This window comes from Ochotona princeps, chromosome 2 (assembly GCF_030435755.1).
Source record: "Ochotona princeps isolate mOchPri1 chromosome 2, mOchPri1.hap1, whole genome shotgun sequence".
In the NCBI taxonomy this organism is placed as follows: domain Eukaryota; kingdom Metazoa; phylum Chordata; class Mammalia; order Lagomorpha; family Ochotonidae; genus Ochotona; species Ochotona princeps.
In genome coordinates this window covers 70,620,301-70,646,206 of record NC_080833.1, presented here as the reverse complement: position 1 = coordinate 70,646,206, position 25,906 = coordinate 70,620,301, and the positions used below count along the sequence as shown (strand labels likewise).

Below are 25,906 nucleotides of genomic sequence, written 5' to 3'. Positions count from 1 at the left end.
CATAATAGTCAAATCCAAGAATGTCAGCCTCACTCACACCCCACTGTACGTGGTTCATTATTCCTGCATAACTGCTAGGAATTCCATCTGTATCATCAAGGCCTTCCCAGTTTCTTTGTGGTGGTCTTGGACAATCTCAGAGACCGAGGACCAGGGCTACTCCTGTTCTTACCACCTACTTCTGCCACAGGTAAAGGGCTGTGCTGCTACTCTTCATGTCCTCCGTGTGAGCTCTAGGTAGCATTGGTGGAAGCTGAATTTTCAGGATGCCAAAGTTGCATGATGATCTGCAGCTGATAAGAGAGCAGCTCTTTCTCAACTTGTAAGTTTATATGTTTTCCACTGGGACTTCTACGCAATCCCAGATACTGCCATGTCTCTCATGCAGGCAGTAAATCCAACTCCATATCTTTACTCAACTTCCATTGCACCCAGTCACAGTTATTTCCTTTTCTGACTATTTCCAGGTACTACTGCATGGAAAGTTCTTTGTTTCCTCAGCCAAAATGGATCAAGCACCTCTAAGTCTATGGTTATTGATTATGTATTTGATCTAAGTCATTCACACAAATGCTGTAATGTCTCCTCATCTTCATATGTTAGGGTGCTATTAAAAATTTAAATAAAGTCTTATGTATTTATGTATTTTCACTGGAAAGGCAGATTGACAGAAAGATTTTCCATCTGCTGATGCACTCCTTAAGTGGCTGCAATGGCTGGAGCTTGGCCTATACAAAGCTAGAAGCTTCCCCTGGGTCTCCTGCATGGTGCTTGGTCCCAAGGACTTGAGCCGTTCTCCACTGTTTTTCCAAGCCACACAGGCAGGAAGCTAAATGGGAAGTGGAGCAGCTGGGATACAAACCAGTGCCCATACCAGTGCTTGAAGGTGGAGGATTAACCAGTTGAGCTATTGTGCTTGCCCCTAAAAAGAAAACATTTTAAAGTAACACACTGCTGAATAAATATACCATTGTGCTAATTTTAGATGGATCTAAAATTATCCTGTTTTGCTTATTTTTATTCTGTTGGAACCCTAGAAACTTGAAATCCTTTGGAAGAAAAATATGAGTATATTAATTGTAAAATGTCAGTAGATTAACTGTGAAAATGTGAATATGTTAATTGTGAACCACATAAACAAGATGGCTTGTATAAGCTTTCATCTTAACGTAAGCATTTGCAGTAAGATTGGAAGGTTGGAAGCATTGGGAGACAAGTACTTGTCTCTCCTGTGAATTGTGCTGGTATTTTACATCCTGGATAAACACAGATGACTTGTACTAAAAATAATTTGAACTAGGGAAGTGAAAGTATAGCACAAATCTGATGAACAGGGTCTATTTTTATCATTTTTTCTTAACCTAGCTCATTATCACAAAAAAGCCGAGAGAGCACCCTTTTCTGAATAGAGGTGTTGTCTCAGCTGTGTTTTCACTGTTCAACAAACAGTCACTAAATCCTTTGGCAGATTTGTGTACCTGTTAAATCTGAGGAGACTGAAACTAAGGATTTGGGGTATAACCTAAAAACAGTTCTCAGTTCTAATGAGTATACTTTGGCCCTAGATTAAAAAAAAGCAAACAAGCAAAAAACAACTTACAATGTCATAACTACTGGATTTTTTTTAAAAAAATTAAATAGTATGAACTTTAATCTGTAAGAGACAGAAAGAGAGGGTCACACTGAATGTTTCAGAAGTATCTATATTCAGGCTTAACTGTTTATTTGCAGTTCGTTTAGTAATAGATGAAATGGGATTTATGAAAACGCCAGATGAAGACGAAACAAGTAACCTTATATGGTGTGATTCGGCAGTTCAACAGGAGAAGATTGCAGAACTGCAAAACTATCAGGTGGGAAACTAATCGTGACCATTTACTGGTATGATGAAAAGTAAATATTTTATTTATAATTTTCTCTAGAGGGGTTCTTAATATGTTGATTATATCATTTCAGTTCTAACTCACTCGAATAGCCTGTTAGGTTGCTAAACAATTGGATTGACTCTTAGTTTGAGGGCTGCATCCTTTTCAAATTTAGCTTTGAACTTCTTTCTATCTTAAAGGAAGAATCGATAGGAAAATCTTTCTAACAGGGTGTTTTGCATGACACGTAAAGGGGTGTGATGTGGAACAGAACACAGAGGGAGTTCAGGATGGGGAAATCCTTGCTAATGTCAGCTATATGCTATATGCTGTTACCTGGTTTCACTCCTTTATTTTTAGAATGAAGTTTAAAGTTATATTCAGAACAAAGTGGAATGCAAACTAAAAAAGCAAATACAGAGAAATTTATACATTTTGTATAATACTTCCTTTTCTATTAGTTTAAGAAATGAAGATTATTCTTGGGGAACAAAAATAATAAAAACATTATAAAGATCAAGTCCATTTTCACCAACTTTTTTCTACACTAAGTATATTTATAAATAGAAAATAAGAAATTTGATTATTACCACCTACTCAACACACACGCATAAAAAAATAACTCTACTAAATAAATACACTCTTGGTTTCCTTAAAATTTTGCAATTTTGTTTTCTGATTAACACAGATTCTTTAATTCTACAGGTTCACTGGGAATCATCTAATTTTAAATATTTTGGGTTAATAACTGCCACTTTGCTAAACATAAAACTCAGAAGATGGACCTATCTGTAATATAGTATAGGTGAATATATCCATTGAGTTAATGGAGTATTAATATTTACCTTTTTTATTTTCCAGAGGATCAACCATTTTCCAGGAATGGGGGAGATCTGTAGGAAGGATTTCTTAGCAAGAAATATGACCAAGTAATCTTTATTTTATTACAATAGACATGTTTAAAATTTATTGTATAGATATTATGATTTTATCTTTTACAAATCCATTGACTTGAGATGGTGTTTTGGTGAAGAGAGAATTTTAGAATAAGAAGTGTTTTAAGAGTTTTGTGGTGCTAGTCTTTTGTTTGGAGAGGAGGGAACTAATTCTGAGAAATTACTATCTTGCCATATGAAGTTTATAGTGCCGCTGGATCGGAACCTCCCAAAACTCTTTATTGCAACTTGCCATCTCTTAGTGATATGAGTTTTTGTCTTAAGCACAAATTATCCTTATGTGGTACTCAACAAATTTTTGCTTGTTTTCAGTTATACCTCACCAGAACTATTTCTTCATTATATTTGTGTTGTGTGTTTTTATGTTTGCTTTTGAATGTGTAGTGTGTGTCAGGCACTGTAGTGGATGTACGTGCATACACACATATAATGAGACATGTGCATGTGTGCTCATCCAGGTATATACATGTACTAGGTTTATCAGACCAACGTTTAGAGCAATAAACTGCTTTCATGCAATAAACTGTTAACAGGTACTCGGTGTTTGTAGTTTTGTTCATTGCAGTTTATAATTTTGTATTTTAAGAGAACTTTTTTAGAAAGTGGGCTCTCACAGCTCAATAAAAGCATGTAGATTGCTAAAGAAATGATGAAGTTACTATGCGATAGTTCATAAGTATGCAATTATGCAAATATTTTTGTGTTTTTATTCTATGCCCTAGAGACTATAAATCTTTGAATAAACAGGGTATATATGACCTAGTTCCTGTTTGGACCTCATGTTTCAGTAAGAAAGGAATATTCAGTTGTGTAGTACCATTTGATGATGTTACAGTAGAGGTAGGATCAGTGTACACTGGAGACAAATGGTTGGGGAGATCATTTTTATTAAGTCAGAGATGGCTTTTTATAGAAGTTTAAGTACAAGATGGATGTTGAGAAGTATATAATATTATGTTCTTTGAGAAGAGGCTGAGAATAGACAGACACCACAATACAAGAAATATGTAGTGTCTTGAACCAAAAGAGTGTGTTTGGGGCCTTTTAAGCAACTTCTGTGGTTATACAGGTTTAGCCTAAGATGATTCTGGAGGTAAAAGTATAGGCAAGGCTCTGTATGCCATGTTATTAAAATTTATTTCATTAATTATTCGTTTGTCATCTATTTAGTCAACAAGTTTTTTTTTTTAAAGATTTATTTGTTTTTACTGGAAAGTCAGATATACAGAGAGGAGAGACAGCGAGGAAGATCTTCTGTCCAATGATTCACTCCCCAAGTGACCGTGACAGCTGGAGCTGAGCTGATCCAGAGCCAGGAGCCAGGAGCTAAGAGCTTCTTCCAGGTCTCACATGTAGGTGCAAGATGCCAAGCCTTTGGACCATCTTTGACTGCTTTTCCAGGCCATAAGCAGGGAATTGGAAGGGAAGTGGAGCAGCCGTGGTTAGAACTGGCGCCCATATGGGATCCTGGTGTGTTCAAGGCAAGAACTACCTGCAAGGCTACTGCACTGGGTCTAGCCAACAAATTTTATCTTAACAGAAATGGCAAGTTACTTAGTGAGTTTAAGCCAGAAAATAATTCTTTAGAAAATGTCACTATGGGTGATTAATTTGATGAAGGCAAACTTTAGGGAGATTGTTTTGTGAGATATTTGTCAGTATCTGGGTAAGAAATGACAAGCATCAAATAAACAAGAGTGATAGGAGGAATGGGAAAGAAGGAATATATTTGAAGTACATTGTGGATTTATAACAGATTGGATTTGACACAATACTATATTAGTATTATTTTTTACTAACATTATTGCAAGAAGAATGGGCTTAGAGGAAAGGAGTTCCTCCTGAAATTCTTTTTTTTTAAAGATTTATTTATTTATTTATTTTATTGCAAAGTCAGATATACACAGAGGAGGAGATATAGAGAGGGAGATCTTCTGTCTGATGATTTACTCCCCAAGTGACTGCAACGGCCGGGAACGTCACTTCCGAAGCCGGGAACCTGGAACCTCTTCCAGGTCTCCCACGTGGGTGTAGGGTTCCAAGGCTTTGGGCCGTCCTCTACTGCTTTCCCAGGCCCACAAACAGGGAGCTGGATGGGAAGTGGGGCTGCTGGGATTAGAACCGGCCCATATGGGATCCTGACGCGTTCAAGGCGAGGACTTTAGCTGCTAGGCCACGCCGCCTGGCCCCCTCCTGAAGTTCTAATCCATGTTTCATTGTTCACATAACATTTATTAAGGCAAGTGTCGCTATGTACCAGACAGAGTTCTGGGCTCAGGCCTAGAGGTTGATCAAGAGCTGAGTTGGAGTTCCCACAATGTCCAACTGCAACTTTGAGTGCTATGTAGTAGAGGCACATAGTTCTAAATTGTAAAGTCATGAAAGAAGTCTGGTCTAGCTAGGGAAGATTGGGGGAGTTTCCCTGAGGAAGTGATGTGGAAACAACACAAAACCATCCAAGCAGGAAGAAACAGCGTGAGCCCAAGGTTATGTGAAAGGAAAAGCATAAAGTGTCAAAATACTGAAATAATAGCAGATGCAGCTGTAGTGCAGATGGATGGATGAATGGATGTGGAATAAGGCAGAGATTAGCTGAAGGTTGATGCTCAGAATTATGGTTTTTATCTTCAGTGCCATTGGAGAGGCATTGGTTGAGGACAGAGGGCCGTGATAATGTGGACAGATGTGCATTTGGGAAAGATTATTCTGGGTGATTTGTAGAGAAATAGAAAAACGTGTGGTTGAGAGAAAGGTATGTGGGATGAAATTTTTAAAATGCAAATAAGCAGTTTCCTATCATATAGAGTCACTGGACTTCTTAAGAAAGATTTTTTTTCTATTAAGAAGCTATGAATTTAAAATAGAAAAATAAACTTTAAATGATTTACTTATTTCGTATTATTTAGTAAATTCCATGACAAAACCAAGAGCTGAGGTTTTCCTGAATTTGTAAATTCCTATGTAAAATTACATGTCTTTTTTTAGCTAGTTTACTTAAAAGGAATAAGGAATTTGAATATATTTGTGCTTAGATTTTTCCAAATATGTATGTGGAAAAATATTATAACTTATAAATATCACAGTTGTTTTTAACATATTTTAATGAAACATATAACTGGATCTAATTCATGTCATTGTTAAATGTATTATACATTTATTTAAAAGAGTTGGAAACGAAAACAAGGAGATGAGCACTGGTACTGTGCTGCCTCAATTTTTTTCCTCTTTGGTGTGTGTATAATTTTCAAACAAGTCCATAGGAGCCAATTTTGTACTGACATTTTTTAACTTCTTGGATTGATTGTGTTCTCAGATGGTGTTGGTATTTATTTCCGTTGTCATGGTGGTAACATAGTTTTTTTTTTTTGACAGAATTCTCTTAAAAGAGTACATAAAATCAGATAACCATAAGAACTTAGAGTTGTGAAAATCAAGGATTTGATGCCTTCCATACTTTGGTTTTAGAATTCTATAAAATCTATTTATGATGGTTGCATTTTGTTTTCTACCAGTTTCTTTGGGGACAGTGTCTGCTCACCAATAAAAGACTTAGCTACATTTAGAAAAATAGGACTTCCTTTCAAACAGATATCTTAATAGATAATATTTAAAAATATTTCTTATGTTATTTTTCCCTGGAATTTTGCAAGTACAAAATGGTAAACATTTTTGATAAATCTAAAGTCAATGTTTTCCAATCCGTATTATCCCTAAATTATGTTTCAAATTGGCAGCCTAATTTGCAGTTGAGGAAAAAATTCAGGGTATATATTGTGGCTACAAAAAGCACACACAGAGGTGGTTCATGTAAACAAACCTCGGTGAGTCAGAGGCTTTCACTGTGGTTTTCTGGGAAATGTAAACTCTAAAATGAAACATTGGCATTTAAGGCAATCAAAAGTTACTCCACGTGGGTCACCGGAGGATTCCAAATCACCTTGGAAGCAGCAGTGAAAACGGCTGTTGACCTTGTACCATTTCCTGCCCTCCACCCCCTTCTTGAGGCACAGTTACTCCTTCTGCATGGTATCTTGCCAAATATATGTATCTATTAGTGTATCCATTCTATTGCTTTGTAATTAACAGCACATCAATAAATTCCTTGGGATGGAGGCCATGCGAATTTACCTTAATATCCCCAATACTTAGCTCATGATGTTTGCTGAAATACATGTTTGATGCATATATTTTGGGAGAAACCTGTCTATTTTTATTCAGCGATGCAGCTAGCACATAGTGTTGCTGGATGAGTCTGAATGTGTAAATGAAGGGATGGAGGGAATGCGAATCTCTGTGGCAAAAACAGTACCATTAGAATAGATCCTTTTTTGAAAGTGTGAATACAAGTAATGTGTTTATTGTATGTAATTTGCAGAATGATTAAGTGTCGGCCTCTGGATTATACCTTTGTCCCTCGAACGTGGATCTTCCCTGCTGAATACACTCAATTCCAGAACTATGTGAAAGAACTGAAGAAAAAACGGAAGCAGAAAACTTTCATAGTAAAACCAGCTAATGGTGCAATGGGTCATGGGTAGGTTTATTTTTACCTGGAATATGTAAAACATTTAAAAGCTTAGCGGAAAAGAATAAATGTGGTAACTATATGTGGATGAGTAACACTATAGAAAATGTTGAAATGGCTTTTCTGTTATTTTTCGGTAACTAAACACTGTTATTTTAAGCTGTCCCATGGGCTTTAGTAATTAAACTTTAAAAAATGGAAACAGTAGGTTTTGAAACTTTAACTGGAGATAACAAAGTAGAGAATACAGTTGTTTACTAATGTTTTAAAATAAGCTTAAGAGTAAAGTCATTTGTGCATAGTGGAGCTAAACTCATTTGGAGAGTAAAGTGGAAAGGAAGTTACCCTTTCCACTAAACATAATAAATATTTTCCTGTTGTCTCCCAGCAAGATGGAAAGGGGAGCCAGACCTGGGACTCAGATCCAGACATTCTGATAAAGGACATGGATGTTTCACTTTGTGTTTTAATTGGAGGACCAAACACCAACTCCCCTTTGACAGTTGTGTTAGTTATCCATTGCTTTTGTCAGGGTACAGACTCTTGACTTTCTCTGCCATTTTCCTTGTGAATATGTGTACAGTTTTATAAACCTCTCTAATCTTTATCAAATTATTATTTTTTATTCTTCTTTAACCAGGATATCTTTGATAAGAAATGGTGACAAACTTCCATCTCAGGATCATTTAATTGTTCAAGAATATATCGAAAAACCTTTTCTGATGGAAGGTTACAAGTTTGATTTGCGGATATATATTCTGATAACATCATGTGATCCATTAAAAATATTTCTCTATCATGATGGGCTTGTACGCATGGGAACAGAGAAGTACATTCCACCCAATGAGTCCAATTTGGTAAGTGACACAGTTAGAATTTATGTTTTCACTTATTTTTCAGCATGTACTTGAACTTATTTATTTGTACTTCTTTTTTGCGGGGCCGACATAGATAGATGATTGATGTGTAAAGAGATACAGACTCGTGGAGAATGCACACTGTTATCCACTGCTTTCCTCTCCAAGGCCCACTAACGAGGGGATCTCCAGATTTCAACATGGGTGGAAGGAACAGCAAGTTCTGGATTAGCAAGAAGCTAAAACCAGGCCTAGGAGGCAGTATTAGAGTTCGGGTTTGCTTATGTGAGATATAGGCATCCTAGTCCCTGGGTTAGCTCCCGGGTCGAACACTTGCTCCCGTACACACATTATATATGCAAAGATGTGTGGGCCAAAGTTTTCCTTTTCAGAATTTTCAGGTCTGGAAGGATCATGGTCAAACAAGATTGCTTTAATCCACAAGCAGTTTTATGCAAATTAAAGGAGGTACCTGTTCCAGGCTGTCTAATTAGGAAAAAGTACCATATGAGCGCCAGTACTTCGAGCACAAGCCTGTTTCAGAGCACACATTTGTTTGCAGTAGCCCTCCATAGAGATGACTGTAGTACAGATAGAGGTAATGTTACGTAGAGATGCAAAGATACATGATAATGGGGCTAAATGCGGCGAAGGTCGTGTTCACCTTCTGCTCATGAAGGAAGTGGCATTTGAGCAGGTTGAGCATGTTGAGTGTGGGAGAAGACCTGTGAAACAGAAAAAGCCACAGTTGTCAAAAATAGTAATTCATTTTTGTTAAAATAGGAGGAAGATCAGTTTACACTGAGTTGATGTGAAGTTGAGATTTAAATAAGCCATTTCAGCATATACTTTAAAATCTTTCATATAGAGATTTTTGTAGTATTTTTCTATTAGTAGCTCCTTTGTGAAGCCATAGTATGTTTATGAAAAGCATAACTAATTTATCACAGAAATCACAAAATATAACTTGTAGTTTGTAAAAGTCAAATTGTATTTATTGTTTATATTTAGAAATTTAGCTAACCTTTAGCCCTATTTTTAGAACAACTAACTATAATGAAAATTATAATTATTGTTTCTCAAATTGTCAAACGTTGTTCCTTCAATATTGTATACATACATTTAACTTCATTGAGAGTGTTGTTTTAAAAAAAATGACTGGATAATAAACATGGCTGTGGTCAGAAAACTGGAAAATGTTTTAAACTTGACAAAGGAAGAATAAAGGAATAGTCAAACTTCTCATAGAAATGGAAGTTAAAACAAACATCACACAAGATGTGGATGTATCCAATCACCAAGTGATGTTTGAATACTACTACATTTGAGGCGATGTACTAGTTTTGCAGAAACATTGACCCAAGTCAGATATGACTACACAGAAGGAACAGTTTAAGAGGGGGGCAGGAAGTAAAGTGAGCAATTATAATCCCTGATGGTAAGGGTGATGGTGTGAGAAGCTGCAAGTACCATGGCAGTGCAAAGCAGGGGCGCCTAGCCCACTTGGAAGTAACAATTAGATAAGAAGTTTATACACTGAGCTTTTAATAAGGAGGAGTTAGCCAGACTTGAGACAGACAATGGGGTCAGAGGTAGGAGAGCATGGCATATTCTGGGAAAGCAGGTGAGTTCAGCTTGACTCCAGGACAGCCTGAGAAGATGTGACTGCTCAGAGACAAGGCCGGGGGTTTCTCGGAGCCAGAGCTTGCAAGGCTCTGTAGGCTATGTCTAGGGTTCTGTAATCTAACCTAAGTTGAATGGAATCCCTGACAGGTTCTAATCAAAGCAATGAGATTTATGTTTCTAAAAGCTCACCTGTTTGCAGGGCGGGCAATGTGAGATGAGGGTGGAGGCAGATGGAAAAGACTGGGGTAGAGTAAACATTTAATTGCTTTCCAATCTGACCACATATGAAAGATGACAGAAATAGAACAACTAGCAGTAAGGCTAAGTGAAGAATAACAAGATAGGTCTGAGAAATACTTAAGATAATCTGAGTAAAACTGATGTGTTATGGTGACGTGCTGGATTTGTGGATAGAGGAAAAAGGAAGGCAGAAATCAAGGATGAAGCTCAGAATTGTGGCACAGTGAGTGGGATACAAAGGGATGTTACTCTCTGTGGAAAGGGAATATAGAAGCTGTTAAAAGCTTTGTGGAAAGCTCCTGTGTTTGGTTTAAATGTGTGTGTGTGCATGTGTGTCCTCCCAGTGGATCTATGTTCTGAAGATACTTGGATAAATAGTACAGGTGTGAGGCTCGGAAGAGAGATCTGGGCTAGGTGTATAATTTGGGACTTGCTAAATAATAGATTATAATTAAAACAATTGGAGCAAGTAAGAATGGATTATGTATATTCAAAGCAGTCATAATTTTTGGTAATATTTAGGAGCTCTTTAAGTGATAAAGTGTTTTAGTCTAATCTCGAAATTAGACAGTTGTTAATTTGCTGAAGTATAGTGGATTAAGAAATGATCACATGAACTTCTGGTTTTGGTTACCACGTATGTAGAGAAACACATTCTGCTACACAAATGACAGTTTTTCTTCTGTATCTCTATAATTTGATGATTGAATTCCCAGAAGGAGACATGGAAAATTAAAACTTTTATGTAAAGTGAGACAGCAATTTTATAAAGGTTAGGTTTAAGAAAATAATTGAAAATGAATAAAACTGCTCTTATTGCTTGTTTTTATGTGATAGACAACATAATTATGTCTTTTTTTATTTCCAGTTGTTAAAATAGTGACCACCTATTTTATATAACAAGCTATGCGTTTCTACAAAAATTAAATTGTCACAAATCACATGCAAAGGTGTATCTAGAAGTTTGTGGAACAATGGAATTAAAAGATAAATTTATTTTGGTGTAAAATTAAATACAAGTATTTGTATTCAAAAAGTTCATGAAAATAAATATGAAGAATGCAAGGATTTAAAAAAAAGTTTGCACCAAAAAATCAGCTTATTTTTAAATTTCGTTTTTCTAAAAAAACCTTTCTGATATTCTCTCAATAAGATTATAAGACAAAAAATTTCAAACATTAATAATTAATAAACATTATTTTTTTGCTGCCAATATAGTGATTGTCCAATCCTTGAAAAGTATTGTATGAACAAACTCATTGTGTTTATCATATAAATTGCAGAACAGAATGGGACATGGCCATATAAATTTTATACTTTGCAGGTATGCTATATGGCTCACAGTTGCCTTCACCTCTGCTTCTAGCAAATGATCCACTGGCAGTGAATTGTTCAGATTAAAAGCATTTTTGTCGGGCCCAGCGGCGTGGCCTAGCGGCTAAAGTCCTCGCCTTGAAAGCCCCGGGATCCCATATGGGCGCCGGCTCTAATCCCGGCAGCTCCACTTCCCATCCAGCTCCTTGCTTGTGGCCTGGGAAAGCAGTTGAGGACGGCCCAATTTCCAGTGTTATATTTAACTTGACAAAAATGCTTTTTTTTTTTTTAAAAAGATTTATTCATTTTGTTTATTACAGCCAGATATACACAGAGGAGGAGAGACAGAGAGGAAGATCTTCTGTCTGATGATTCACTCCCCAAGTGAGCCGCAACGGTCCGGTGCGGTCCGATCCGATGCGGGGAACCAGAAACCTCTTCCGGATCTCCCACGCGGGTGCAGGGTCCCAAGCCTTTGGGCCGTCCTCGACTGCTTTCCCAGGCCACAAGCAGGGAGCTGGATGGGAAGTGGAGCTGCCGGGATTAGAACCGGCGCCCATATGGGATCCCGGGACTTTCAAGGCGAGGACTTTAGCCGCTAGGCCACGCTGCCGGGCCCAACACTGGAATTTTCAATCCCACGTACAAAGAGAATGTTTTAAGAAAATTGCAAAGTCTCATTCTGTACTTAATGAGAATAGCTGGTACATTTTCATCACAAGTATTAATTTAAATAAATTATTCCCAAATGGAGACTTAAAAATTTGAAAGAGTCAGAGAGAGAGAGAGAGAGATCAAGAGAGAAACAGAGATTCTCCTTCTATTGGTTTACTCACCGAATGACTACAGCAACCTGGGATAAGGCCAGGTTGAAACCAGGAACTAGGGGCTTCATTCGGGTCTCCCGCCTGGGTGGCAGAGGCCAAAACACTTGAGCCATCTTCTGTAGTTTTTCTCTTGTACATTAACAGAGAACTGCATCAGAAGTGGAGCAGCTGGGACACGAAGTGGTGCCCACATGCTGTCAAGAACTCTTCAAAAACTATTTTCCTGCCATATCTTAGATTAAAGAAATACTTACATTTTGAAATTAGAAAGTGTTATACTTTCATTAATACTTTTTTTCTTAAAATAAGGCAAGCATAGCGCTTATGTTCTTTTAAGTATCCCTTAATTTGAAGAATTTTGAAAATTTCATGAGGGTGGAGTCTGTATATGTCTGTCATCTTTTGTATCCACAGGGTCCAGCACCGATTGTTGCTTACAGTGAATGCTCCTTTAGTACTGTCTATGGAATGAAAAAATACATCAGTTGTTAATGGTACACGCATGTGTTAATCATCAACATGTAACTCAAATGATCATTTCTGCTTATTTCCTTCAAAGATTTCAATATCTAGACCTGAGGAACTGTATTGAAAATTAAAAAGCGACATGTGCATAGTTGGCTTAAGAAATCAAAATAGTAACCATATGAATGAAGTTCCTTTGTTGTGGTATAACATTGCTGTCTAAGTAAATCTTTGTGAGAAGGATTGGGAGGAGGGTATGAATTAAAGACTTGAAGAATGTTTATGCTAGCTTGATAAGGAGGCAGTACAATGTTTATCCTATGATAGTTACGAGAGGTTTCAAATTTTGGATTCTTTTTAAAGTTTATTTAAGGAAAATAGCATCAACAAACACAAGAATGTAGACTAAAAGATAAAGTCCAACATGAAGTGATATACTCTGTTAATCATCAAGATCCTCTAGACATGTGTTCAGCATTGGGTGGTGTCTTGTGTTGGCTGACTGCCTGCACTGTGTCCTATTAATTAATAATAAGGCACCCTTCCACTCAGTATGGGAGTGAAGAGGCTCCGTTTTGGAATTCCTTCTCCTTGTTTATACAATTGACATGCATTCTTGTTTTTTTTCATTTTTCTTTGTAAAGACATAAAATGGTCCTGTAAAAATTCGTTTTTCGAAAGCAGATTTGGGTAAAAGCTTTGAGGGCCCAAAATATTAAAACCAAACAGATTAGCCAGAATAAACTCAGTGCAGTTTTCTCTCTTGGCAGGGCGTAGTTTCACAATCTAATTTATTCCCTATAGTCTTACTCATTTGATTTTTAGAATTCTTTCTTTAAGATTTACTTGTTTTTATTGCAAATAAAAATAAAAATAAAGGAGGAGAGGCAGAGAGGAAGACCTTCTGTCCGATGATTCACTCCCCAAGTGACCACAAAGGCCATTGCTGCGCTGATCTGAAGCCAGCAGCCTGGAACTTCCTCCAAGTCTCCCACACGGGTGCAGGGTGCCAAGGCTCTGGGCTGTTCTCGACTGCTTTGCCAGGCCACAAGCAGAGACCTGGATGGGAAGTGGAGCTGCCGGGATTAGAACTGACGCCCGTATAGGATTCCTGGCGCATTCGGGGTGAGGACTTTAGCCACTAAGCCATCGCGCCGGGCCCACTCATTTGATTTTTGTCTGATGGACATATTCACTATAGATAGCAACACCATGGATGATTACATTCGCAGTTCTCCCAAAGAAATGTGCCATCTCACTCCATTGGAAAGTAAACATGATGTTGTCCATCTGTATAGTTTGAATTTTAAAACTGTGGTCTTTGGATGGCTTCTTTTCTGAGACCTCATAGTTCTAGAATAACATAGGTGGTCACAACTCTGTTCTTTGTCACAGACCCAGCTGTACATGCATCTCACAAACTACTCCGTCAACAAGCATAATGAACATTTTGAACGGGATGAGACTGAAAACAAAGGCAGCAAACGTTCCATCAAGTGGTTTACGGAATTCCTACAAGCAAATCAACATGACGTTGCTAAGTTTTGGAGTGACATTTCTGTAAGATTATACCCTTCCACAATTATAACCATCTTTTCTCAGCATTAATTTAACATTTAAAAACATTTTCTTTTTAAAAATTATTTGAGTGAGTTACAGAGAGGGAAATTCACAGAGATGAAGGGGAGTGAGGAGGAAGGAGAGAGAGAGAAAGAGTATGAGAAGGAAAAAAGAGAAGGAAAGAGAGAGACAGAATATGAGAAAGAAAAAAAGAAGGAGAGATAGAGTGTGTGTGTGTGTGTGTGTGTGTGTGTGTGTGTTGGGATGTATTGGCTCACTCCCTAGGTGGCTGCAATGCCCAGGGCTAGGCCACGCTTGAAGCTAGGAGCCAGGAGATTTCTTCTGGGTCTTCCACATGAATGTCAGGGGCAAAACCTACCTAACCCATTTCTTGCTGCCTTTCCCAGGCGTTATCAGGGAGCTAGATTGGAAATGGAGCACCTGAGGCGTGAACCACAGAAGTGACTTCATCTTCCTAGTCACATACTGCCTCATACTACCAAGCATTGTGAATAAACAACAAGTTACATTAGTTGGAACAAATAAAGGACATTGTTATGAAGGGAAATACAGTAGCTCTTGATCATTAGGAATTTTACTGCTAGGAGAGGGAGAGAAGTAATTTTAGGTAGAGGCAAAAGCTTCAGTAGAAATGTGGAGGTATCTGAATTATGCTAAGTGATGCAGGTGGTCACATGTGGTTTGTGAAAAATTTGTGAGGATGTAAGGCTGGGAACTTCAAATCTGAAAAGAAGGGCTGAAAACAAGGAGAGTGATATAACCCACACTATTACTGAGAAGATAAATCTGAAGACCAGGAGTGGCTAGAGAGAGTACGTGGGAAACTGCTTGCTTTAATTTAAGGGAAAGACTGTCCTGAGTTGAATTTGGAATATCGAACAGGTTCTTTAAGGAGGAAGCTAAGACTCATTTTTTAAAAGCAGGGCAGCCAGAGAAATCCGTGAATTCACCATATTCTGTGTCCTGGCAGCTTTCATTCATCTGGGGAGCTCCCAGCCAAGGGGTCCTCAGGTGTATCCTCACACACCCAGAAGCAGCAGAGCAGAACACATGCCAGTCGTCACAGGCATATGTGCTAGCTGAGACCGTGGCCTTGGTAGCCACTGACCTTGTTAAGGCAGTATCATCTCTACAGCTTTTCTTTCTTGGGCATCTGGCATCAGCTTGTGTCTTTCTCTGGCCTTGCTGATGTCTCCAATGAACTTCCGGCCTCTCAGCCTATTATCTTACACACCTACTTACCTCTGAGGGCTTTGGCTTTTGGCTGACTGTTGCCTTGCAAGCAGGATGCTCTAAAAGAATTTGTTCTTGAAATAATTACTTCTGCCTTTGGCAAAAGCCATGGCAGTGGACGAAACTACATGGTGAGAATGCCTAGAATTAAGAAAACAGATTGAGAAGATAACTTCCATCAGAGTAAGTGAGAAATAGGATTATGAAATGCTGGAATTTATTAATGATCTATCTAATCAGACAGAACTTGTGGAAGCTATAAACTACCATAACTTGTGGAAACTATGAACTACCATAATAAGGACACTATCGCCATAGTGTGCCAAAAGCAATAAAATGATGACAGTAGCTCCTTGAGGGAAAGTCACACTTTTCACCTGGAGGATTTAATGAATGGGTCATTGGATGAATAGCTCAGTAGGACCAAGAAAGTTTTATAGATGTGTATACCAGGGGCTGAGGGCCCAGAACAAGCAGCTCCAGATTCCAAAGGATCAGAGAACAACTCTGTCAGCATCTTTTACTCACACTGGCGGTGAGAAAGGCACACAGAATAATTGATTGCCCCCGATGATATCGGACTTACAGGAGATATCTATCTTCGTGTCTTTGACAGTAATTGGGCACACACACATGAACACACACTTCTGTACACATCTGCACATAGCCGCGTATTTCCACACATCCACAGGCATCCACATGCGTGTCTACAGCCAGACACGGGCAACCCCATATGTCTTTGCATCCATTCACTGACTGCAGAATCTAAACATACCCGCAACAGCCCCTGTGCTTTTATGGATTGACAGAGTTAGGGTGGAGCCAAAGCATTACATAACTGACTTGTGGACAGCTAGCCAAAGAAGTGGATCTGGTAGTGATCAGGGCATGAGCTACCACAGTGAACACAGCGATCTGGCAGCACAGAGACAGGGAGACAAGGACAAAAGGCACGGAAACTTGATGTTGTCACTTTTCCAAACTCATCTCTTCAGCAAGACTCCTGGATATTTTATTTTTATTTATCAAATTCTTACTTTCCAGATGAGTCAGAGTCTTTAAGAAGGTCTTTGTGGAAAGGGGGACTTGTTACGCTGTCTTGGTGAGGAATATACAGAGAACCAGTCAGAAAAATGAGCATCATTAGCTTCATGTGCATTTGGTTTAGGTGGTACCTTCCCATGCAAGGGACTTCAGAGACTGTTACAAGCAAGACTCAAGGGGTAATCAAGTTAATGTGTCTACTAGCAGCTAGCGTTTGATGTTTGGAAATGACCCAAACACGGCTAGTTGGGCCTGCTAAAGCTTGAACACATTTCAAAATTTTGTTTGTGAATGAGTAAATTTCACATTCTTCTTATAAGGCATATTAATAATTATTTACCAGCTAGTAATAATAATTTTAATTATTCTGAGTACTTTCAATATAATTATCTATCTGCATTTACATCGTTTTTGAAAATTTTCTTTTTTCATTCATTTCCAGCAAAATAATAAAAACAATCATGAATAATTAACCATATTGGTATTATGTATTTTCTCATAGAAAATGTTCAAGGGCCAGCATTTTTTTTAATTGCTAAAAAATTATGTATAGGCAGAGAGAGTGTGTTAGCAAGAGACAGAAAGGGAGAAATCTGAGCTCTTCCATCCACTTGTTCACTCTCCAAATATCCCAAATAGCTTGGACAAGGCTGGGAATGCAATTCTGGCTGGGGAGCAGAGCCTGGATTCGAACTCAGCCATTTTGCCATCCCAGGGTGTCTTGGCTACTGGGTGAGCTATTGTGCTGATTGCCATTTCTTTAGTAGGCAGGACTTTTCTTCTTGCATAGAACTTAGAAACTGCTAACTCACCACCGTACAAAGGAGCTTCTCATCGATTCTGTCCTCTTAGCTTTTTCAGCTTTTTGTCTGTATGGTGTTTCAGTAATGCTGTTAGTGAAATGATTTCATCTCCTTGGGCTTTCTCCTCACTGTCTCCCTTCCTTTTCTGCAGGAGGGTAACACACTCATGTGCTTCTGCCTTACTTAACTTGCACAGAGAAGCCACACGTGGCCGTGTTTATTGTACTTACCTTGTTTACAAATGCTCTTGAGCCTCTACTAAGTACCACGTACTGTTGATGCTGGAAATGGGCCCTTCTGGAATATACCAGGTGTAGTGGTGCAGTAAGGAGTGATTACATGGTGACTTTCAACATAAGGGCCTGGGGAAGGCCTCGGTGGATACTGAGTATCCACACATGGGGACCTAGGGAATTGAGTGTTTCAGGAAGAGGCAACTGCTGGTGCAAAGAACCTAAAGTAGGAGGAAGCGTCACTCGCTTAAGTGAACTAAGGCAAGCAAGCATGCCTGGAGCAGCGTGGGCAGGCTGGGGTCAGGACAAAAAGTTGGATAAAGGGAAGTTAAACAGTAGCAAAGGCTGGGTGCTGAGGTGCCTTGTAATCAGATCAGGATGCTCTTTTTATAACTCCAGATTGTGTATGTACATATGTAAATGAGGCGCCAAGATTTTTGGCATTTTAATCTCTTTAATCACAATCTTCCTAGGAGTTGGTGGTCAAGACCCTGATTGTGGCAGAACCACACGTTCTGCATGCATACAGGATGTGCAGACCTGGCCAGCCTCCAGGCAGCGAAAGTGTCTGCTTTGAAGTCCTGGGATTTGATATTCTGTTGGATAGAAAACTGAAGCCGTGGCTTTTGGAGGTAAGGCAATGTCTAAGAAGAAAGATGTTACTGTTGTTTGTGTACAGTAAAGGAAATGTTTTCCAGTGTCTACTTGGCAGTGTTGTCCCATTAACTGACCAGAAGGAAGCCTGAAGGGAGTGTATAGGAGGAAGGGAAGGAAAATGCAAGGAAGAGTGGGCACCTGTGGCACAGTGGGTTATGCCACCATTTGAAATAAACAAAAGAACCTGTATCCTATATTCTGTATCCTGTATTGCCAGTTCAGGGCCCAGCTACTCTGATTCCCTTCCAGCTCCCTGCTAATGTACCTAGAAAACAGTAGATGATGGTTCAAGTACTTGAATCACTGGCGGCCACGTAAAGACCCGGTGGTGGTGGTTGGTGGGGAGAGGCGGTGTTCCTAGCTCCTCAATTTAGCCTTGGTCCGCCCTTGGCTCTTGCTGTCATTTGAAGAGTGAACTAAAAGATTGTCAATCTCTCTGTCTCCCCTTGCTTCTGTGTCAACTCTGCCTTTAAAATAAGGGAATCACTTAAAAAAAAAAAAAAGAACCTAAAGAAAAGTTCCGGGAATACAAGTTTTGAGGCTGCGTCATACTGTGTTGGTGTTACTTTTCCCATGTTGGCAGTGAGAGGACTTCTGGGCCAGGAAGCTTGAATGTGTGAATCTGCTTTATTTGTTAAGTACTTGCTTTACTGCTTTCTCAAATTTGTGGTTTCTCTGATTAATTCTGCACGTTTTATTTCCTGTGTGGAGCCTGGCCTTCAGTGTGCTTGCTTCCTTAATTGGTGTTCAGTACCCGAAAGCCCCGCTGGTCTAGGTGCTGCTTGCACGCTGTCTTGTGTGACTGGGTCTTCCCTCATGTTCTTCGTGGCAACCGTGTTCGCTAGTGTTCACTGGATTATATTTTAGGGATTATTCAAGATATAACCAACAGCTGCCGTTCGTTTTGAATGATCTCCCCTTTTATTAATGATTCAAATGTTGGACATTGCATCAGTCATACCAAAGTGTGCAGGAGCAAATTGAATACTAGGTGCATTTAAAATATTCAATACATTTTTTTAGAAATAAATTTGAGGGTCAAAGATATTGTGTGTATGTGTGTGTGAGCGTGTGTCTTCTACTATGAGCAAATGTATACTGTATTTCCGTAGAAGTACAGTTTTCTCTTTTGGGTGTTCAGATTTGCTCCATCCTGGGTCCTAAGAAATGATGAAGTTTGTTTACCGTTTGCTTCCTCTGATTTGTGGCAGGAACACACTTGAGAAAGGCCTGAACCTTTCTACTCCAGATTTGCGGCTTTGTCTGCAGTAGTCCTTTTTTTTGTCCTTGCTACTTGTCTTTGGTCTTTGATGGGGTAGGAAAGAAGTAAAAACATGTATGTGAGGAGGACATAAGTAGGATAGCAGGGAATAATGTATGAGTTATCTCTTGGAAAATACAATTGCCTATCTGGAGGCTTTCATTAGTAGCTAAATCAGAATTTACTGAATAGGTGATTTCTGCATGAAGGAAGGAAGGAGGGAAGGAAGGAAGGAAAGAAAGAAATTGCCATTATTTGCATCTTTTTTTATTCTTTCATTGATCATTTCCACGTCAATCAGAATCATTAAAAAACTCCCATGGTAACAGATAGCTGTGGAATATGCATATTTACTACTTTAAATCAGTCAAAAGCATCCTTTTTTAGGTCTTGGTTTGTTTTTTCGCTGCCAGCTGAAATTGTAGTGGAGCTAACATACATGGTCAAAAAAGACCTTTTGGCGCCATCAAGTGGAGGAAAGCAGAAGGTGCTCCTGAGAATGTGGTAACTTGTTTAGCAGAATAATTTCAAGTAAAAATTTGTTGTGCTAAAATTGCAGAAATTGAAAAGCATAGGAAAATGTTGTTTTTAGTGGGACTCATAGAAGTTGAGTGGATTATAACTGTGCTGCCAGTACTTTAAGGACTTTTACTTTTAACAAGACCTACTGAGCTTCAGTCCCCACCGTAGCTGGTGGCGATGCAAGAAGTCAAAGGTCATGGTGCTCTGGCGGGGACTCGCATGTGTATTCTGTGCGGTTTTAAGCATAAGGGAGGAACGGGGACTTAACACACACGGAAGAGTGGTTTGATGTCTGTGTCCATGTGTGTATTTGAGAGTTTATGTATCTATAAAAAGTTTGCAGAGGAAACACCTGAGTGGAGTTTTCACTTCACAGATGCTAGACAGGTGGGTGGATGGCTAGATGACAGGTAAGGTGGAGGGAAGGCTGTAGGAAGGAGAGGATTGCAGTGGTTTACAAGCACAGAATTTGTTGTTGACGGGGGAAATGTTGTGCTGTTTTTGATAATGAAACTACATTTTAAAAATTAATAAAATTTTAAATGATTTTGTCTTACAGTTTTTATTGTTGCATGCATTTATAAACCGCTGATTTTTTTTAAAGATTTATTCATTTTATTACAGCCAGATATACAGAGAGGAGGAGAGACAGAGAGGAAGATCTTCCATCCGATGATTTACTCCCCAAGTGAGCCGCAACGGGCCGATGCGCGCCGATCCGAAGCCGGGAACCAGGAACCTCTTCCGGGTCTCCCACATGGGTGCAGTGTCCCAAGGCATTGGGCCGTCCTCGACTGCTTCCCCAGGCCACAAGCAGGGAGCTGGATGGGAAGTGGAGCTGCCGGGATTAGAACCGGCGCCCATATGGGATCCCGGGGCTTTCAAGGCGAGGACTTTAGCCGCTAGGCCACGCCGCCGGGCCCAACCGCTGAATTTTAATGCTGTATCATCTGCTAGGTTTTGTCTTTTTCAAAATTTGGGTAGGAAATAGCAAACGGTGAAATCCTCAGCAATATAGAGAAAAAAATTTTGGTGGGGTACAACCCGAATCTTCAGTTTCATCTGTCAGCTATTTGTGGTGGTTCTCTTGTGTTTTTTCTTTGCCTTTCTCATGACATTTAAAACCAAAATCCTCACAACAATGCTGAATGATAACATTGAAATAAGTTTTCTGCATTCATACTTGTGTGTGTGTGTGTAGGTACATTTCTTCTTAGACTGATTTATAATAGAGGAAAGAATTAAAGTTGGTGACAAGAAAGGAATTTAAAGTTGTTTTAAACCAAGACTTCAGTACAATTCAAGAGGAAGGATGTGCCTGGCAGATTTGCACACTGCAAGTTGTCATGGAATTCCTCTGAAATTTTAAATAAATACCACATAGGCTGGTGTGCATTCATTCATTTGCTCTTAATTATCTAATTTATTTTACAATCTTTTTGGATAGCAGCAGAATTGTCATTAATTCATCATTATACATTTCGGACATTTGAACTTGTATTAGTGAAACTTAAATAAAAAAGGATTTATTTATTTGAAAGGAAGGAAGAGCAACAGAAGAAGAGATACAGTGAGAGAGATGCATCCTCCGTCTACTGGCCAGGACATTCTTCTAGTTTGCCACAGGAGTGCAGGGGCCCAAGAACTTGGGTGATCATTTGCTGCTTTCCCGGGTGCACCAGCAGGGAGCAGTGTGGGAAGTGGAGCAGCCAGACAACACTCAAATGGGACACTGGAGCTGCGTGATGGCCTTACCTGCCCCCTGTTGCTGGCCTTTAAACTTTTTAAAAAAAGTGCATTTATTTTCATTGTAAAGGCAGGTATGCAGAGAGAAGGAGACACAGAAAGAGCTTGCATCCACAGGTTCACTCCCCAAGTGGCTGTAACGACCGGAGCTGAGCTGATGCAAAGCCAGGAACTAGCAGCTTCTTCCGGGTCTCCCATGCAGGTGCAGGGTCCCAAATGCTTGGGCTATCCTCTACTGTTTTCCCAGGCTACAAGCAGGGAGCTGGAAGGGAAGTGGAGCAGCTGGGACATGAACCGGCACCCATATGAGAAAGTAACACATGTAAGGAGATGACTTTAGCCACTAGGCTACTGTGCCAGGCCCTAGTTTTAACCTTTTCCTGTGAATTACTTGCCCATTCTCATCACTCATTGAGAGAAATGCTTACAGCTTTCAGGTAACTGATCAACTTCCCGTCTTAAATTGCTTCTGAGTAAATGGATGTTCTTGAAATTTTCAAGTAAATTCCTTTTCCTTGAGGCTTTTTCATGAAGATATGATGTTTATCATCTTCTAAATCTTAAATGTACAAAGAAATCAGAATACAATATGGTCAATCTCTATATAAAGGGAGCCATGCATTCGGCAAAATGAAGGCATGATGAAAGATTTTCATTACACACTATGAAAAAAAACCAGGAATGATATAGTTTGTATAGATAAATACAATGCATATTTTAAACCTGCATGCACAGAAAATGTGTGTAATGCTACAATGTATCAAACCACAACCATACTTTCGGGAGAGAGTTCATCCCTTTGCCAAGGCTGAGAAATAACCTTGACCGTACAGATTGGCAATTGGAGTTGCAGAGCACCTGAATAAACAAACTTGCCCAAGCAACCCTTATCTTCCCTGTCTTCTACCCCTCTCTCCTCTGTGCGGCTCTTCAGTGACATTCCAAGAATTGGCTATCCTAGGCCTAAGAGACATTTGTCCTGTGCCCTTTCACAAATGTGTGTGTGTGTGTAAAAGTAAAAAGGTGTAATGCCTTGGTCATTTCTTGGACTTCACACTCTAGTGCATCTCCACCTGATTTAGTTTATGAAACTTGAATGTTTTTTCCTAGTCGATTGACATTATATTAACTGGGTTCCTAGCATCAGCCAAAGAGCCCACCTAAGAACTAAGCGGGTGGCAGGGTGATTTCCTTCTCCCTTCCCTAGGTATTGGGATTACAGGTGATCCTCTGCAGTTTGCTTTCCTTTTCCGCAGTGAACCTGTGCCCTGTTATGGAGTGCAGCCAGTGATTGCTCCTTCACCTCTCCTTGTATACTCTTCCCCCCACGTCCTAATTCGGCTGGGATGTTCTTCGCAGATAAGTCCAATTAGTCTTTTTAGCTACAAGCTCAGTTCCTGTTCCTGCCTATCCCAATGAGTGCCAATTAACTCCTTAACTCACAACACTTAGGTGAGTCACAGGCGGGCAGGAGCGAAGACCTATCAACTGAGAAGGGCGGGTATTGCATTGTTGTGTAACCACTCCCCTCACAAGTGCCTTTAAAAGGCCCCTGAGATGGGGGCTCACTCTCTCTCTTTCTGGTCAGGTGTTTCCCTTACTCTGGCATCTCGACTCTTGACTGATCCAGGACAGGTAATCCCCTGAGCATGGTCCCTGTGTACTGCTTAGATGGGACAATGGATATAGTAATGTTGTTTCTGGTTTGTGTACTGTCAGGAGTTCCAGGAGAGGTGAGGCCTGGCAGTAGTGGAATGTGGGCAGAGAAGCCAGGGAAAGGTGAATGTCTGCAGCTTTGTAAGTGTGTCCAGGTTATTCGTTGCATGTCTCTTAGGATAACTTATATTGTTGGGGAAGCTGGGACATAGGTCTTTAGCTTAATGGATGGACTGAAAGATAATGACCATTTGTTCCTTTTGGGATTATGATTGGTTGGATTGCTGTATGGACTTGTGATCTGCTATTTCTAGTATGTTCTGTTATCACCAAGCTTGGTTAATAAAGACTCCTTATTAAACCTTAGACATGTCTGGTGTGATCTCTTGTACCCGGTAACAACCCCATTTCTAATTAGAGGCATTGTACTGTCAGATGATTTATTGAATGCCAGAGGATTTCTTGAATGCAATGTGGTATTTCCTCAGGTGCCAATTGTAGATGCATCCGAGCCACTGCTTAGTGTTTTGTGCTGACGCATTTGTACAATTATGTCTAGTAACTTCCTTCTTCTTCTTCTTTTTGTTTTTTTAAGAAAATCTAGGTACTGGGGGTTTGTGCCGCAAAGCTACAAAGCTAAACCATGGTTTTTGACATCAGCAGCATTCTAACCAACTGATTTAATTGATTAATTTTTTAATCAACTGATTTAATTAACTGATTTAACTATTTAAGTATTTGCTGTTGCAGGTACATTTTAGTAACAACAGTAAAACCCAATAGTAACAAATACAGAAAAATAAAACTCCAGCTTTGGAAGTGGTAGAATATTGTACAGTGGATTTCTTGGCATAAACTACTGCTTCTTATTTTTCATCTTAATGAATTCTTGGAAATGATGTCAGAAAGGAAAGTAGTCACACGTGGCTCACTATTCCCATTAAAATCCTTGCCTAGTTAAGAAAGTTCATAGAGGCAAGTCTGTAACTCGCTTATGATTCTCTTCTGAGATGGTCACTACTGCCTTTCCAATGGAGACCGATGTCTGTTGTTTAGAGCTGGTTAGCGAGCAACCAAAAAAATGCGTTTCTTAGGCAGTAAATGAATTCATCAGAAAGAGCTGGTGCAGTCCAGAGAGGACACTGAGCACTTTTCACTTGCCTGAACTTAAAATCTTGAGCACACAGGGGTAAAGAACCGGAAAACATGCAGAGGAAATGGTGACAGTGAAGACACAGGAGTGGGTGTAAAGGATGTGGTACTCACAGTCCACAGGCATGCTTGGCCCAATGAGATGGGGAATGTGGGTGTAACAGCGGCCACTTGATTATCTAGCTGTTCAAGTTTTGAGGTTTATTGTGCAGTCCCACTGGATGAAGCTCTGACTTAGAAGAATGAATATGTGCTGAATATTTACTGACTTTCTAACATTAGGCTATTTTCATTATTTCCTTTTGTAAATTTTAGATTAATCGGGCCCCAAGCTTTGGAACTGATCAGAAAATAGACTATGATGTAAAAAGGGGAGTTCTGCTGAATGCACTGAAGCTACTAAACATCAGGTAAAATATTCCCTTGATCTTCTGGAATTTTTTCTTCCATATGTAGCACATATGACTCATTTGCATGAAGTTGGCTTATAACCTTTTCTATCTTTGTATTTACACTTTGAGTTTATTGAACTGTTCTTTAAACTGATGTTTTTGTAAAAATAATTAAAGCAACTTTCCCTTTCTTCCTTCATATTGCTTTTCCTTCCTGTGTGATACTGTACATCTGCAGTAAATGTCTGTCTATTACAGAATTGGTGTTATGATTTAGCATGAGGTTGGATTGGAGAAGTCCGTTCCTGTAGCAGACCTCTGGATTACCCTCCTCATTTTGCAAGGAGAAGCTTAAGCACAGAGGAGTTGTTCAAAAATCAAAAAGAAACCTCAAGCATGATTTCCTTGGCTATCTAAAGAGGGCCCAGCCATCTGTATTATGCTGCTTGTTCAGTGGAGGCCAGCTTCTTCCTAATGTACCCAGGAAGGCAGCGGGAGATGATCCAGAGTGCCCAGACCCTTGCCCAGGAAGGCAGCGGGAGATGACCCAGAGTGCCCAGACCCTTGCCAGTCTACTGGGAGAGTAGGATGTCATTCTTGACTTCAGGCTTCAGCCTCTCCTGGCCTTGACTGTTGCGGCCATTTGGGCAAACAGATGGGAGATCTCTGTGTCAGTTTCTCTTTCCAATCAATAAGTGAATAAATCTTTAAAGAGCTTTATTTTAAAAACTTGTTTATTGATATGTAACATTTGAGAGTCTTAATGAGGTATAGATAAATATTTCCACATATATGTGCAGTGTAAGTCTGTCGGATAATTCCATTGTTTCATCTTTATTTCGGGGCCTGTGAGTGCCTCTTTTCTAGTTCTTTGTACGGTGTGTACTGCAGTCATCCCACTGCACTCTGAAACGCTAGGACTCACTCCTGGCTAACTTGTTTTGGTACCTA

At 39.5% G+C, this 25,906-nt stretch overlaps 1 protein-coding gene across 6 annotated transcripts in view; it reads left to right on the top strand.

Moving 5' to 3' along the window:
* Positions 1-25,906, top strand: part of TTLL7 (tubulin tyrosine ligase like 7) — a 163,594-nt gene that overhangs the window by 79,204 nt on the left and 58,484 nt on the right. For all 6 annotated transcript variants that reach the window (XR_009244521.1, XR_009244522.1, XM_058658594.1 and 3 more), the window contains 7 exons: positions 1,732-1,853; positions 2,727-2,794; positions 7,197-7,355; positions 7,987-8,203; positions 14,071-14,235; positions 18,043-18,201; positions 24,879-24,973. Coding sequence is in view for 4 of the 6 variants with exons in the window: in XM_058658594.1 (XP_058514577.1) it covers positions 1,732-1,853; positions 2,727-2,794; positions 7,197-7,355; positions 7,987-8,203; positions 14,071-14,235; positions 18,043-18,201; positions 24,879-24,973 (985 nt within the window). In the remaining 2 variants the exon portion in view is untranslated. The remainder of the gene's footprint in view (positions 1-1,731; positions 1,854-2,726; positions 2,795-7,196; positions 7,356-7,986; positions 8,204-14,070; positions 14,236-18,042; positions 18,202-24,878; positions 24,974-25,906) is intronic.